Here is a 16,011-nt window from a genome sequence, read left to right on the forward strand (position 1 = left end):
AGATAGTTTATAAAAAAATACTCAATTGACTGTTTGCTAGATTGGAAAAAGGTGAAATACTATGGATAGTATTTACTTATAAATTCATATAAGCCCCTCAACTCTCTTTCACCTTATTTCTAAAGCTATCATCCTTCCTACTCAGATAGTTTTTCCTCTATTTTCTCTAAAGCTGTCTTACTATCCTTTCAATCTGCTTTTCTTTGTGTATTCAGGGACCATTTCCAAAAATTTTCTATTTTGGTGTCTGTATATTCAATCTCTACTCTTTTCCCTGCCCATCCTAGCCAACAAACTACTGAGTATCTGAGAGACCTAAACAACTTTCTGAACTTTCACTATCACCTTTCAATCCCAAAGTAGTTAACAATAGAGGTTAAGTGTAAGCCCTGCAGATAAGAATTCTGGGGTTTGAACCCTGATTCCAACATTTTCTAGCTGTGTGATCTTGTGAAGATCACTTAACTTTTCTGTTTTCAGTAACCTTATCTGTATACTGGTGAGAATTACAATATCTACTATATAGTTTGTACAGCAAGTGAAAAAAGCAATGCAGAGCACTTTGAATCATGCCTGATGCTAGAGTAATATTTACTAACCTTATTCTTATCACCACCTTCCTTCATATGCAGTCATCCTCACCATTTTCACTCAATCTGCCATCTGCACCTAAAACTGTTTGAATATAAATTCTGCATTAAATATGCTAATAAAATTGTTTTAATGAAATCATTGATTCTGCATAAAGAACTGGAAAATTTGTATGATTTTTTCCTTAGTAAAATTTAACATTATTTAAGAAAAACTAATTAAATATTTGTAATTCTCTGTACCTGGAACTGTATCCTTGGAACATAGTTTAAGGAAGTAGATAAGTTAAAAAGATATGTTTATTAATAATGTACAAGAAAATGCTAACCAAATCTTGTTTATGATATTTTCTAAAAATTGGAAAAATGTAAAGTCCAGGAATAATGAGTGATTAAATAAATGATCACATAAGCATATAAAGAGAAACTGGTCAGATATGAAAATAACATTGTGGATGCACACTTGTCAACAAGGAAAATATATTTATGATTTTTCTACATTATTAACACAAGCTTTGGGGCCAGATGGCTTGTGTTCAAATTCTGGTGCATACAGTTAATAACGGAGAACTTGGACAATAGTTAACCCCATGAGTCAGTTTTTTCCTATATAAAGTAGAAATATTAGTCTTTACTGCATAAGCTTTTGTGAAGATTAAAAAGATCAACTTGAAATATTTGCATAGAGTGGAGCACATATAAAAGACTACATAATCAAAATGTTATTTTCTATCTGTTTCTGCACTGAAAGATAATATTTCAGAATTTTCTAGAACTCTATCTTTTCAAGAGGATCATCCCAAATTGAAGGTTCATTTTTTAAAACTATAAGAAGTTAATTATTTCTGTATCTGCAACACTATAATCTCATCCAAGCTTTATGACCATGTTTCAAATGCCCGTAATGTATTGCTACCTGGATATTGCAAAGATCTCAATCAGAAATTCCAAATGTGTCTTCATAATCTTTTTTTTTTTTTCATAAACCAATCTTCATAATTATTATTATAGATTTCTTCCAATTTAGGAAGATTAGAAGAGATGAAAAATATGTTTCTAAAGTAACAGAAATGTATTAGTTCTGACAAAAATTTCCTAGTCAGTTGCTTTTCAGTGAACTCAAGCTTCAACAATCACACTTATCCAGCAGGGAACTAAGGTTATAATTCAAGTCTGGCAAAAAATGGAAGTAAATTTCAACTGTAGGCCACTTGAAATTTGCAATGAATTCATACTTTTACGGTTCACTCCGAGGCTGGATTCACATCAGAAGTCATAAACAAAAAGTCTGATACCCAACTTTCACCTTCTCATAGGTAATGAACAGATTTTACGAATAAAGCTTGTTAGTATACTGTGACTTGAAATCTTTTAAATTTCAAAATCTTAATAAGTCTCAATTTTCTCAATCAGAAAATGGGCTTTGGATGTGGTAAGTTGTGCTGCCCAAATATTTGGGTGAAAACTAGCCCATGAAGTTTATTCCAAGTTTTTAAGATAGAAAGTATTTTGTCCTTGATTCATTAACCATAAGTACTTTTAATACTTAGCAGGAATTTGTTAAGTTGAGACAATCTGCATAGTGAATATAAAATGTGTTGTGTTTTAAGCAACTGGTCTGAGAGAACTAACCAATTCATATTCTGCATATCCAGCCAAAGGGAAATGGGAACACCTGGCCGATGGTGCCTTCTTGTGGGAAGCCTCTTCCATCCATCTACAGCACTGAATCTTTCATAAAATATGAATTAATTTTGTTTGAAGAGCTAAGTCTCATTCTCCATGGTTAATGCAGGATTGCTCATACCAGCTTTGCCTTTTCCCAAGTTTGTGCTGCTCTCTGTCCAAGACTGAGAATCAGTAAGAAGGTGGCTCTGGGATTCTCTCAATGGCTTTGCAGGAAACTGATGGTTTTCAGGATTTTTAGACGTTGAATTCAATCCTGCAGGAGTAGATGGTTGTTCAGGACCCTGGTTAACAAGGCAAGTTGGAAAGGAGCAGCCATCACCTAGACTTGAAAAAATGGGTAGTAACCAGTACTTCTTCTCATCACCAAAAACTTGTCGCATGTTTTTACTGAAACCCAAACTGAATCCATTCTTATCTGTTCCGTGTCGAAATACTGGACTTCTAAATGCCTCTAATGTAGATTTATTTTTGCTCACTAGCCAACAATGATAGCCAAACAGAGAAGACAAGCTGACAGAAAACATAGCTGCAGCAAAGAATAAAAACATAATACGCAACTTGGCTTGAGTATCAGGTAGGCCATTTGTCCAAAACTTGATAAAATACTGCAAATCCGTAGCAGCAATGAAAAGGCAGTACAGCAAAGAATAAGCCAAAAAAAGAAGGAAAAATTTATAATTTGAAAATCCAACACAATTGTTCACCCATGGGCAATGATGATCCATCTTCAAAATACATTTTTCACAGACAGAACAGTGATGGCAGCGGTCTGGTTTTATAAGTTGGCATCTGTCACAATAGTGGATTGCTCCAGACACGGTCCTGGTGTAGATGGGAAGGTCTTTGGCTGCTCGCCTAGGAACTTCCTGATGTGCTTCTCCTCTTGGCCCTCTCTCCAACAATTCTTTCTCTGCATAAGAGAGATGGAATTCTTTTGAGGGATTCATTGGTAATGTAAAGATAGTTTTCCAATACGACCAGACAAACATTGCAAAAAGGAGATGATAAGCAATCGGCACACAACTTGTTCTCCAATGTTTTCCATGGACACGACGCACAGCTGGATGGCGTAGGCGTAGTAGGACCAGCCGAGCAGCAGGCAGATGAACACCACCGGGACCCAGTAGAGCGCCCGCCGGCACCGCCGCCGCGCGCCGCCCGGGCCCGCGGGCGCCATATTCCAGCCGCAGCCACCTGCCCGGCTTTGCCTCCGGCTGTGGGGCGCGCTGGCCGCGCCCGGCTCCCCGGGCGGGAAGGGCCCGGGGGCGGCGGCTGCCGGTTGCGCCACGGCCACTGCCGCCGCCGTGGCGCTAACTCCCCATCCCGCAGCCCCGAGCCGGCGCCGCGGACTGCCGGCCCTTCAGCCCGGCGGGGGCGGACTTCCTAATCTTATTTAAATCAACTCACTCTTCTGTGGTCCTTCTATTCATTACTGTCTTACTATCTAGAAAGAATTGAAAAATGATAAGCTCAGATTTCTTTTCAATAAATTCCTCTTTCTAGCTTTCCATATCAAATTGGTTACCATATGCTATGGACTGAATGGTATCCCAACGAAGGTGTATATTGAGGCCCTAACATCTAGTGTGACTGTGTTGGAGAACAGACCTTTGGGAAGCAATTAGAATTCGATGGGCTCATGAGGATGGGCTCGTCATGGGGTCAGTGGCTTTATAAGGAGAGAGAGTGAGACGGCTCTCTGAGCCATATAAGGACTCAGCAAGAAGGCAACAACCTAGGAAAGGGTCTCCCACCAGGAGCCTAACTGGCTGATCCCTTGATCTTGGGCAAATGTCTGTTGTTAAGTCACCCAGGCTATGCTATTTGGTTCCAGGAATGCTAGGAGACTAAGACACCATGTTTTCATTTTTTTTTCCCAGCCATCTACTTCATGCAGATTACTTCAGGGTCTTTGTGTCTCCAATTAGAATATCACTACATCCTTCTCACTAGTCTTTCTATTATCTGAATCATGCCATTAGTTTATCAAAAGAGCACTAAAGGTATCTTTCCAGAAAATATTCTGATCATATGATTTTTCTGCAAAAAACAAATACAAATTTATGTTAGCTTCCTATTGTCTGTAGCAAAACCACCTAACTCCTTATTCTAAGATTGAGGGAGCATGAAATGGTTAAACATCTAACTATAAGCTTTAGCAGTGCCTAGAATTTGATTAAAGCCATATACTTATTTTATTAATAAATTATCCCTGCTTAAATTAGTAGCTTAAAACATTATTACAGACTGCTGGTGCCCAGTACAATTCTCTTGCATGGCAGGTGTGTTCGGTCCCCAACTGCTGTGAATCTGGCTGATCCTTTATAGTTGCCATTGTATGGGGAACACCCTTTGGCCAAATGGAGGCTTCTAGACCTGGAGGCTACTCGTGTAGAGGAAGGCCTCTGCCAGTAATTGACCTACATGGGGGCAAGAAATAAACACCCCTTTCCTCAGTGCAGACTGTAGTGCTATTTGTGCTTCAGGCTTCCCCTTTGGATGAAAGTGAAGATAGTCTCTACTCCATCCCCCTTACCTTTATTCCCTAATCCTATCTTGCTTCCTATTCTCTTTACCAGATGGTTTTCCCCCATTATCACTTCATCAGGAATCCGTGTTTCAGGTTTCACTTCTATGAAACCCCAAATAAGAGAAACAATATTGTTTTTACTGTTCACAAGTCTGTGTGTCAGGCGGGTAGTTCTTTGGGTCCTGGCTGCAGTGATCTGTGGGCTCCGAAGGCGGGTCTGCTCCCTGGGGCTGGGCTCTTCACATGTTTGGGATTGACTGGCAGTCAGCTGCTCCTAGTTGGCCTCACTCTTCCCCATGTGGTCCCTCCCATCTCTCCCATAGGCTAACCTAGGCGTGGTTTCAGTAGGTCACGAAGAAGCAAAAGAAAGCAATAGTGCAAAAGGACTCTTAGAGTCTTAGAACTGACTCTCCCATTTCCTCTTACACACAAAATTGAAGAAAGCAAGCTATAAACCAGCCTATACTTTGTTTCTGATCACAAAGCAACCAAGTTTTTGTGTTTGAAACTTTTATGTCTTCATTCAGCTTATGCTACATCTTCTGTCAAAAGTGTCTTCAAAAGGAGTGATAAGTGATGAATGGAGAAAAAAATCTCCGAGAAGGAACCCAGAGCTAGGTAACCGTTTGCACACTTATCCCTGTTACCACACTGGGTAACTTTTCCTCAGAGAACAGATCAGTCCTATTAATTATTGGGCTGAATTTATTTGTTCATGTCTCAAACATTCATTGAAGTGCCATATACACCAGTCATTCTACTAGACATTGTAGATTTAAATTTCAAACAATTTTCTCTTGCGTATTTTTCTTATACATTTCTTTTGAATTCACATCTAGTTCACTTCTTTTTTTAAAGAGATGCCACAATAATTTTACTGTCAAACTTTTCAAAGTTATAATACAAATCTCATTCCTATCAGTCCAGACTTCATTACAGGTATGTTTTGAAGCAGGCCTTTTTAAGCTGAACAATCATGTTAACTGACAAGGTAGAAGTGGGAGTAATTAGAGCATGAAATATATAGTGCAGGGTCCTTACATCTCCAGTGCAAATCTCTATTCAAAACACGAACTCAGCCACATTTTGACAAGAAGCCCTCAGCTAATCTCCTTATCTTTGAAGCAATTTACCCACAGCTTGTTAGTAGAAGTTGTTAATATTGAAATCTATAAACCAAAAAAAAGCCAATCTAGGCATATATGTGCCTTTGTTTTAAATGTAGTTCACTGCAACTCTCAGATTTATGTTCTTTAGTTATGTTCTGAATAAAGAGAAAGAGGGATCATAATCTTATTTTGCATACCTGCAATAGAATTTGGGAAGACTGGATGCTAAATAAAACAAGTCAGTTTAGATTTTATTGTTTCCATAGATTTCATTACTATGTATGGAAAACCTTTTATCTGAGGCTATTTCTAAAGAAAAAAAAAGAAAGATCACTCAAAACTCATGTATATGAATGAACAGTGATAACTCTGCCAAATATCCCAAATTCTTACACATATCATTAATGAGTTAAAGATTGTGCAAAATAAAAGCATCCTAGGGAAGGATAAAAACTTGGTCTAGCAGTGCTTTGGAAAATTCATATCTCTAGCAAATTATTAGAGATACAGTTCAGCTTTACTACAAATATAAATTGAAATATCATTTTTAGAAGTCTGAATTGGCCATTGATCAACCTTAAATTTGATCCTTCTATGCCACCTTGAGAAAAACAAAATCAGGGATCTGCTGGAACACTGACTGGCCTTTGGGTCAGACTACCCAAACACAGCATAGATTTTTGTCATAGAAAATATAATATAATTCTTTGTGAACACAGCCTCCTTATTTTAATTTGTATTTATGATTAAATAAAAAGAACATAGGTTTTAGACTTAAGGTAGGTTTTGGTTTTGGATTAACCATCTACCAGCTGGATACTTCAGTAAATTACTCAACCTCTCTAATGTTCCATTCCCTTCTCTGAAAATGTGGACACTAATATCTATTTTGAGATTATTGTGAGGCACAGAATAATGCAAACCCATGTAGATTAATCTCTGGCATAGAATATGTGCCTTTATAACTATATAGTTATTATTATGCTTATTGTTTTATTGGTGATTTTAATATTGAGAAAGTAGCTCGAAATAGTATCTTAACATGCAGTATTATTTTAACATGTATTTCTTTTATTTTTTTTAATTTTTATTTTGGTATCATTAATCTACAATTACATGAAGGACATTATGTTTACGAGGCTCCCCGCTTCAACAAGTCCCCCCCACATCCCCGTTCACAGTCACAGTCCATCAACATAGTAAGATGCTGTAAAATCACTACTTGTCTTCTCTGTGTTGCACAGCCCTCCCTGTGCCCCCCCTACACTATACATGCTAATCGTAATGTCCCCTTCCTTTTTTTCCCGCCCTTATCTCTCCCTTCCCACCCATCCTCCCCGGTCCCTTTCACTTTGGTAACTATTAGACCATTCTTGGGTTCTGTGCTTCTGCTGCTGTTTTGTTCCATCAGTTTTCTTTTGTTCTTATACTCCACATATGAGTGAAATAATTTAATACTTGTCTTTCTCCACCTGGCTTATTTCACTGAGCATAATACTCCCTAGCTCCATCCATGTTGTTGCGAATCATAGGATCTGTTTTTTCTTATGGCTGTGTAATATTCCATTGTGTATATGTACCACATCTTCCTTATCCATTCATCTACTGATGGACATTTAGGTTGCTTCCATATCTTGGCTATTGTAAATAGTGCAGTGATAAACATCGGGGTGCATCTGTCTTTTTCAAACTGGAGTGCTGCATTCTTGGAGTAAATTCCTAGAAGTGGAATTCCTGGGTCAAATGCTATTTCTATTTTGAGCATTTTGAGGAACCTCCATACAGCTTTCCACAATGGTTGAACTAATTTACATTCCCACCAGCAGTGTAGGAGTGTTCCCCTTTCTCCACAACCTCGCCAACATTTGTTGTTGTTTGTCTTTTGGATGGTAGCCATCCTTACTGGTGTGAGATGGTATCTCATTGTGGTTTTAATTTGCATTTATCTGATGACAAGCAATGTGGAGCATCTTTTCATGTGTCTGTTGGCCATCTGAATTTCTTCTTTAGAGAACTGTCTATTCAGCTCCTTTGCCCATTTTTTAATTGGATTATTTGCTTTTTGTCTGTTGAGGTGTGTGAGATCTTTATATATTTTGGATGTCAACCCTTTATCGGATCTGTCATTTTCGAATATATTCTCCCATACTGTAGGATACCTTTTTGTTCCATTGATGGTGTCCTTTGCTGTACAGAAGCTTTGCAGCTTGATATAGTCCCATTTCTTCATTTTTGTGATTGTTTCCCTTGCCCAAGGAGATATGCTCAAGAACAGGTCACTCATGTTTATGTCTAAGAGATTTTTGCCTATGTTTTTTTCTAAGAGTTTTATGGTTTCGTGACTTACATTCAAGTCTTTGATCCAGTTTGAATTTACTTTTGTATATGGGGTTAGACAGTGATCCAGTTTCATTCTCTAACATGTAGATGTCCAGTTTTGCCAGCACCATCTGTTGAAGAGACTGTCATTTCCCCATTGTATGTCCATGGCCCTTTATTGAATATTAGTTGAACATGTATGTTTGGGTTAATGTTTGGAGTCTCTATTCTGTTCCATTGGTCTGTGGCTCTGTTCTTGTGCCAGTACCAAATTGTCTTGATTACTGTTGCTTTGTAGTAGAGCTTGAAGTTGGGGAGTGAGATCCCCCCACTTTATTCTTCCTTCTCAGGATTGCTTTAGCTATTCGGGGTCTTTGTTGATTCCATATGAAATTTAACTATTTGTTCCAGTTCATTGAAGAATGCTGTTGGTAGTTTGATAGGGATTGCATCGAATCTGTATATTGCTTTGGCAGGATGGCCATTTTGACAATATTAATTCTTCCTAGCCAGGAGCATGGGATGAGTTTCCATTTGTTAGTGACCTCTTTAATTTCTCTTAAGTGTGTCTTATAGTTTTCAGGGTATAGGTCTTTCACTTCCTTGGTTAGTTTTATTCCTAGGTATTTTATTCTTTTTGATGCTATTGTGAATGGAATTGTCTTCCTGATTTCTCTTTCTATTAGTTTATTGTTAGTGAATAGGAAAGCCACAGATTTCTGTGTGTTAATTTTGTATCCTGCAACTTTACTGAATTCCGATATTAGCTCTAATAGTTTTGGAGTGGAGTCTTTAGGGTTTTTTATGTATAATATCATGTCATCTGCAAATAGTGACAGTTTGACTTCTTCTTTACCTATCTGGATTCCTTGTATTTCTTTGTTTTGTCTAATTGCCGTGGCTAGGACCCCCAGTACTATGTTGAATAACAGTGGGGAGAGTGGGCATCCCTGTCTTGTTCCCGATCGCAGAGGAAAACCTTTCAGCTTCTCGATGTTCAGTATGATGTTGGCTGTGGGTTTATCATATATGGCCTTTATTATGTTGAAGTACTTGCCCTCTATACCCATTTTGCTGAGATTTTATCATGAATGGATGTTGAATTTTATCCAATGCTTTTTCAGCATCTATGGAGATGATCATGTGGTTTTTGTCTTTCTTTTTGTTGGTGTGGTGGATGATGTTGATGAATTTTCAAATGTTGTAACATCCTTGCATCCCTGGGATGAATCCCACTTGGTCATGGTGTACGATCCCTTTGATGTATTTTTGAATTTGGTTTGCTAATATTTTATTGAGTATTTTTGCATCTACGTTTATCAGAGATATTGGTCTGTAGTTTTCTTTTTTGGTGGGGTCTTTGCCTGGTTTTGGTATTAGGGTGATGTTGGCTTCATGGAATGAGTTTGTGACTATTCCCTCCTCTTCTATTTCTTGGAAAACTTTAAGGAGAATGGGTATTATGTCTTCCCTGTATGTCTGATAAAATTCCGAGGTAAATCCATCTGGCCCGGTGGTTTTGTTCTTGGGTAGTTTTTTGATTACCGTTTCAATTTCGTTGCTGGTAATTGGTCTGTTTAGATTTTCTGTTTCTTTCTGGGTCAGTCTTGGAAGGTTGTATTTTTCTAGGAAGTTGTCCATTTCTCCTAGATTTCCCAGCTTGTTAGCATATAGGTTTTCATAGTACTCTCTAATAATTCTTTGTATTTCTCTGGGGTCTGTCGTGATTTTCCTTTCTCGTTTCTGATTCTGTTGATTTGTGTTGACTCTCTTTTCCTCTTAATAAGTCTGGCTAGAGGCTTATCTATTTTGTTTATTTTCTCAAAGAACCAGCTCTTGGTTTCATTGATTTTTGCTATTGTTTTATTCGTCTCAATTTTATTTATTTCTTCTCTGATCTTTATTATGTCCCTCCTGCTGCTGACCTTAGGCCTCATTTGATCTTCTTTTTCCAATTTCGATAATTGTGACATTAGACCATTCATTTGCGATTGTTCTTCCTTTTTTAAATTGACTGGATTGCTATATACTTTCCTCTTAAGACTGCTTTTGCTGTATCCCACAGTAGTTGGGGCTTTGTGTTGTTGTTGTTGTTTGTTTCCATATATTTCTGGATATCCATTTTGATATAGTCTTTGATCCATTGATTATTTAGGAGCGTGTTGTTAAGCCTTCATGTGTTTGTGAGCCTTTTTGCTTTCTTTGTACAGTTTATTTCTAGTTTTATGCCTTTGTGGTCTGAAAAGTTGGTTGGTAGGATTTCAATCTTTTGGAATTTACTGAGGCTCTTTTTGTGGCCTAGTATGTGGTCTGTTCTGAAGAATGTTCCATGTGCACTTGAGAAGAATGTGTATCCTGTTGCTTTTGGATGTAGAGTTCTATAGATGTCTATTAGGTCCATCTGTTCTAGTGTGTTGTTCAGTGCCTCTGTGTCCTTACTTATTTTCTGTCTGGTGGATCTGTCCTTTGGAGTGAGTGGTGTGTTGAAGTCTCCCAGAATGAATGCATTGCATTCTATTTCCTCCTTTAATTCTGCTAGTATTTGTTTCATGCATGCTGGTGCTTCTTTGTTGAGCGCATTTATATTTACAATAGTTGTATTCTCTTGTTGGACTGAGCCCTTTATCATTATGTAATGTCCTTCTTTATCTTTTGTTACTTTCTTTGTTTTGAAGTCTGTTTTGTCTGATACTAGTATTGCAATACCTGCTTTTTTTCTTTCTGTTGTTTGCATGAAATATCTTTTTCCATCCCTTGACTTTAAGTTTGTGCATGTCTTTGGGTTTGACTTGAGTCTCTTGTAAGCAGCATATGGATGGGTCTTGCTTTTTTATCCATTCTATTACTCTGTGTCTTTTGAGTGGTGCATTCAGTCCACTTACATTTAGGGTGATTATTGAAAGGTATGTACTTATTGCCATTGCAGGCTTTAAGTTTCTGGTTACCAAAGGTTCAAGGTTAGCTTCTTTACTATCTTACTGTCTAACTTAACTCACTTATTGAGCTATTGTAAACATGGTCTGATGATTCTTCATTTCTCTCCCTTCTTATTCCTCCTCCTCCTCTCTTCTTCATACGTTGGGTGTTTTTTTCTGTGCTCTTTTTAAGAGTGTTCCCATCTAGAGCAGTCCCTGTAAGATTCCCTGTAGAGGTGGTTTGTGGGAGGCAAATTCCCTCAACTTGCTTGTCTGGGAATTGTTTGATCCCTCATTCATATTTAAATGATAATTGTGCTGGATACAGTAGTCTTGGTTCGAGGCCCTTCTGTTTCATTGCATTAAGTATATCATGCCATTCTCTTCTGGCCTGTAGGGTTTCTGTTGAGAAGTCTGATGATAGCCTGATGGGTTTTCCTTTGTAGGTGACCTTTTTTTTCTCTCTGGTTGCCTTTAAAACTTTGTTCTTGTCTTTGATCTTTGCCATTTTAATTATTATGTGTCTTGGTGTTGCCCTCCTTGGAACCCTTGTCATGGGAGTTCTGTGTACCTCTGTCGTCTGAGAGGCCATTTCCTCCCCTAGTTTGGGGAAGTATTTAGCAATTATTTCTCCAAAGACACTTTCTATCCCTTTTTCTCTCTCTTCTTCTTCTGGTACCCCTATAATGCGGATATTGCTCCACTTCGATTGGTCACTCAGCTCTCTTAGAATTCTTTCATTCCTGGAGATCCTTTTATCTCTCTCTGCATCAGCTTCTCTGCCTTCCTGTTCTCTGTTTTCTAGTCCATTAATGGTCTCTTGCATCTCGTCCATTCTGTTTTGAAGTCCTTCCAGAGCTTGTTTTATTTCTGTATTCTCCTTCCTTAGTTCTTGCATATTTCTCTGCAAGTCCATCAGCATGGTTATGACTTTTGTTTTGAATTCTTTTTCAGGAAGACTGGTTAGATCTATCTCCCCAGGTTCCTTCTCAGGGGAAGCTGTAGCAGATGTTTAAGCTGTCTGGGTTAGTCATGTCTGGATCAAATTTTTTTGCCTTTTCATGTTGATAGGTGCACTGGTGAGCTTTTGACTTTCTCTCAGCTGGAAGGGCCAACGCTTTCCACTTGCTCCTGGCCTTTCTTTACTGGGACAACTGCGACCCCTAGTGGCTTGTGTTGGGCAATTGCGTGTAGACTGGGTCTCTGTATCTTGCCCGCCGGTATTGAGGAAGCTCACTTGCTGTGGGCATGGCCGGCCTCAGGCTGCTTCTATACTATGGCGGGGTCCCGGAGGGGTAATGGACGGGGTGCTGTTTGGCTGTTTACCTCCGTGAGGGGTCTCGGAGCTGTTGCCCAGGGGGTTAGTGCACCCAGAGTTCCCTGGAATTTCCAGCTGCTGGACTGTGACCCGGGATGCTTCCTTCCAGCTGTGGCGTCCCTGTCCCTTTAAGACTTTCAAAAAGCACTTGCTTTTCTTTGTCACACGGGCGCCGGCTTCGGGACCTGCTCAAAGATCTTGCTGCCCTGTTTCCCTAGTTTCCAGCACCCCATGCATGCACTGTGCCTGTGCTCTGATGCGGATGGCTAGGGCTGGGTGTTTAGCAGTCCTGGTCTCCCTCTCCCTCCCCGCTCCGACTCCTCTCCTCCTGCCGGGAGCTGGGGTGAGGGGTGCTCGGGTCCCGCCGGGTCGGGGCTTGTATCTTACCCCTTTCACCAGGCGCTGGGTTCTCGCAGTTGTGGATGTAGTCTGGCTGTTGTCCTGTGTCTTCTGGTCTCTCTTTTAGGATTAGTTGTATTTGTTGTATTTTCAAGAATATATATGTTTTTGGGAGGAGATTCCCACTGTCCTACTCATGCCGCTGTCTTGGCTCCGCCCCAACATGTATTTCTTATATAAAAAATTAACAACTATAGTGAAATATTTGACAACTTGCCCTTTGTTCAAGTAAATAAATTATAGTGCTGGAAGAGAAGATAGATTTCTCTCTAGCAAGTAGTTACATACTCCAAAATCTTCACCTGTTAAGCCATAATAACTTTTAGTAAATCAAAGTGGTTTTGATTTTGTTTTCTAACCTGAGATGAGTTTTGCCCAATTAAGCAAAATGTTACTAAATGTTTTATTTAACTGTATCTTAGCAACTTTAGTTACTTCAAGTGACTAATTCCTAAAGACAGTCAAAATGACTTAAATGTGGCATTTGTTCGATCTTCTATGCCAATTTAAGAAACAAAACTTGTTGTTCCCTGTACAGTTCCCTTTGTGTGAAATGTCTTAAGTCAAGTACTTGAATTTTTTCATTTTTTATTTGAAAATTATATGGAAACAAAAATAAAAAGAAAGTGAAATAATGAAAAAGAAATTATATTGAATTACTTTATTCATTAATGTAATATTTTCAATCTTATTTCCTGTATTGTTTGTTCTAGATGGATTAAATGCTAGATGCATGCACACACTTAAACAAAGGCACTTGTGATGGATTTTAAAGAGAAAATAATATTTTAGAAGTTACCATGGCTTATGATACTGTTTTAAAATAAACTGGAAAATAGACTTTGTCTTAAAAATATTTTCATATGGTGAAAACTTTTAATAAATTAATAATGAATTATGTTTATATACTGTTTTCAAAGTACTCTCTACTATGTAAGTATGCATGGTAGCACTATTACAAAGTCATTTTCATGTGTAATTTGCCAAAAAAGCTTACTTTAATTAGGATATTAATTTCTGGTGGTACAGAATGAAACCATTTACCATGATTATATTGCTTATATGTATTTCCATGAAATTTTTAAGTGTAAAGCTTATCATAAGAAAATGTAATTTGTTATGAAAGCATAAAGACTGGACTATAAGTATAAGGTATGAGAAAAAACTTTCCAGCTCATTAGAATATATTCTATTGTTTACTGTACTGTCCAAGTTTAAAACATGAAATTTAAATAAGTTCTTATTTCATAGTTCACTAACCTGGCCAATCAGTTCTAATCTGTGAAGTACTTTTTTCCTTTTAAAAACTGTATTAGTACATATTCAAGATTTCTGCAAGATATTCTTACAATTATTGAAAGTGTTCCTTTTTTCCTCTTAAGATTCGAATATTCAATTGTATCACATGAAACATAAAACTCTTAGTGTTTTAGATATTTCAAAACAATTGGCAGTTACAACCTACAACCTTTTCTATAGCTTGGCAAACATAATAACTTCCTGGGCTTATTAAGGGAACTCCTTTCCCTTTATAACCTGTCTTCAAATGTCTTGAAAACTTCCATCATCAAGGCGAGTAGAATTTTGAGTGGCATTCAGATGATCACCTGCCAATAAAATGACCAGCTAAGAAAAAACTTGTTCTAAACTTAGGCAACAAAGCTTAAAGGGTATCTGGATGTCATTTCAGTGTTATATTGCCCTATTAAGAGGCCCACCAAAGGGTTATTTGGTTTTCTAGAAGAATGGATCTTTGTTTTGACTTTACATGCTCCTTAATTAGTGCTTAGACACTGGAAACTTACTTGTTCACTTGTAGGTAACTGTCCAATAGAAATGATATAAGCAAATATTATGACTTTATTGTCCCTTAGGATAGAAACCAGTGCTATAGCTAACCTAGTGATTCTATTCTAATATTCTACTTAATTGCCTTTCCTAATAGATTATGCAAATACTTATTCCTCAGTTTTCCTGCAATCAGCCTTCCCATCTTACTGGTATCCTGTTAGTTAATGAGTTGGATTAAATATTTGACATGTATTCATTCTATATTTATATGAGGATCATACTTACAAATTCAGAAATTACACTTTGACATACTAAAGTTTAAAACAACTGACCAAATTAAAAATAATTTTAAAGATTTGAAACAATAATTACAACTAATAATTTTTATCAAAATAAATTTATTATTAAAATTAATAAATTAAAAAGATTATTTCATACCTTTAAAATTTTAAACACTGTTGAAAAGGAAAACTCAGTCTCACTGTCTGTTTTTAGTTTCTTTTATTTAAGCTTATATAGTATCTAAGATCTGATAATGTATCATTGTGTTTATTCTTATTTACTATGCAGTGCTTCCTATTGTCACTAGTAATCTATTTCTTATCACTGTATGTGCCTGCTTATAAAACCTCCATTTTACTGTGTTCTTGCAGTTCAAAACAAAAGAGATCTGAGAAAGAGATGATATCTAAAAGGATCTGATTGCTTCTGGGCAGTGAAGTGGAAGTCTGGCGGTGAATGTTCTGGCGGTGAATGTTAAGTGCTGCTGGCTACAGCTCTTCAGAGCAGTATTTCTTGTCCTGTCAGGTGAGTTCAACAAGGTAGAAAAGTTATGGTCTACCTCGAGGTTCCACTTGTAAAGGATGTTTACTTCTAAGGCCATTTGACTGCACTTAGTGCACTGAAGAGCAATCCTTTGACCTCATGACAAATAAAGGAGGGACAGAATGAAATGTTGCATTCAGAGAGCACAGCACTCTGTCACAGGGATGGGCTAACTCTTAAATTATTCAAAGAAATCCCACCATTAAAGTCTTTACATTTATTGAATCTAGAATAAAACAGAGATAGGGAGAATGAAAAAAAACTTGCATAATGCCTCAATGCAATAAGATTTAATTGAAAATAATGGGCAATGTTTATTTCCAAGTTTACAAATTGTATATTTGCTAACATTTTTTGGTATTGTAATCTAACATTTCAGCTATGGAGATAGGCCACTAATAGTTATTAAATAGTATCTTTAATATATGCTTCTCATAAAAAATAAGTACATTTTCAACCGTTTCAAAAATAAATTCATTCTGAACCCTCACATGTAATTGATTCTAAAAAACCCATTTTTTTTCAT

The 16,011-nt window shown here is 37.5% G+C and overlaps 1 protein-coding gene across 1 annotated transcript; it reads right to left on the bottom strand.

Moving 5' to 3' along the window:
- Positions 1-2,097: 2,097 nt before the first annotated feature.
- Positions 2,098-3,486, bottom strand: LOC118910427 (palmitoyltransferase ZDHHC2-like). The gene is given in 2 exon segments (XM_036881554.2): positions 2,098-3,294; positions 3,297-3,486. Coding segments are annotated over 2 exon segments (1,098 nt in total). The 5' UTR covers positions 3,457-3,486; the 3' UTR covers positions 2,098-2,356.
- Positions 3,487-16,011: the final 12,525 nt, after the last annotated feature.

The sequence above is a fragment of the Manis pentadactyla genome, chromosome 1 (genome assembly GCF_030020395.1).
Source record: "Manis pentadactyla isolate mManPen7 chromosome 1, mManPen7.hap1, whole genome shotgun sequence".
NCBI classification, from domain to species: domain Eukaryota; kingdom Metazoa; phylum Chordata; class Mammalia; order Pholidota; family Manidae; genus Manis; species Manis pentadactyla.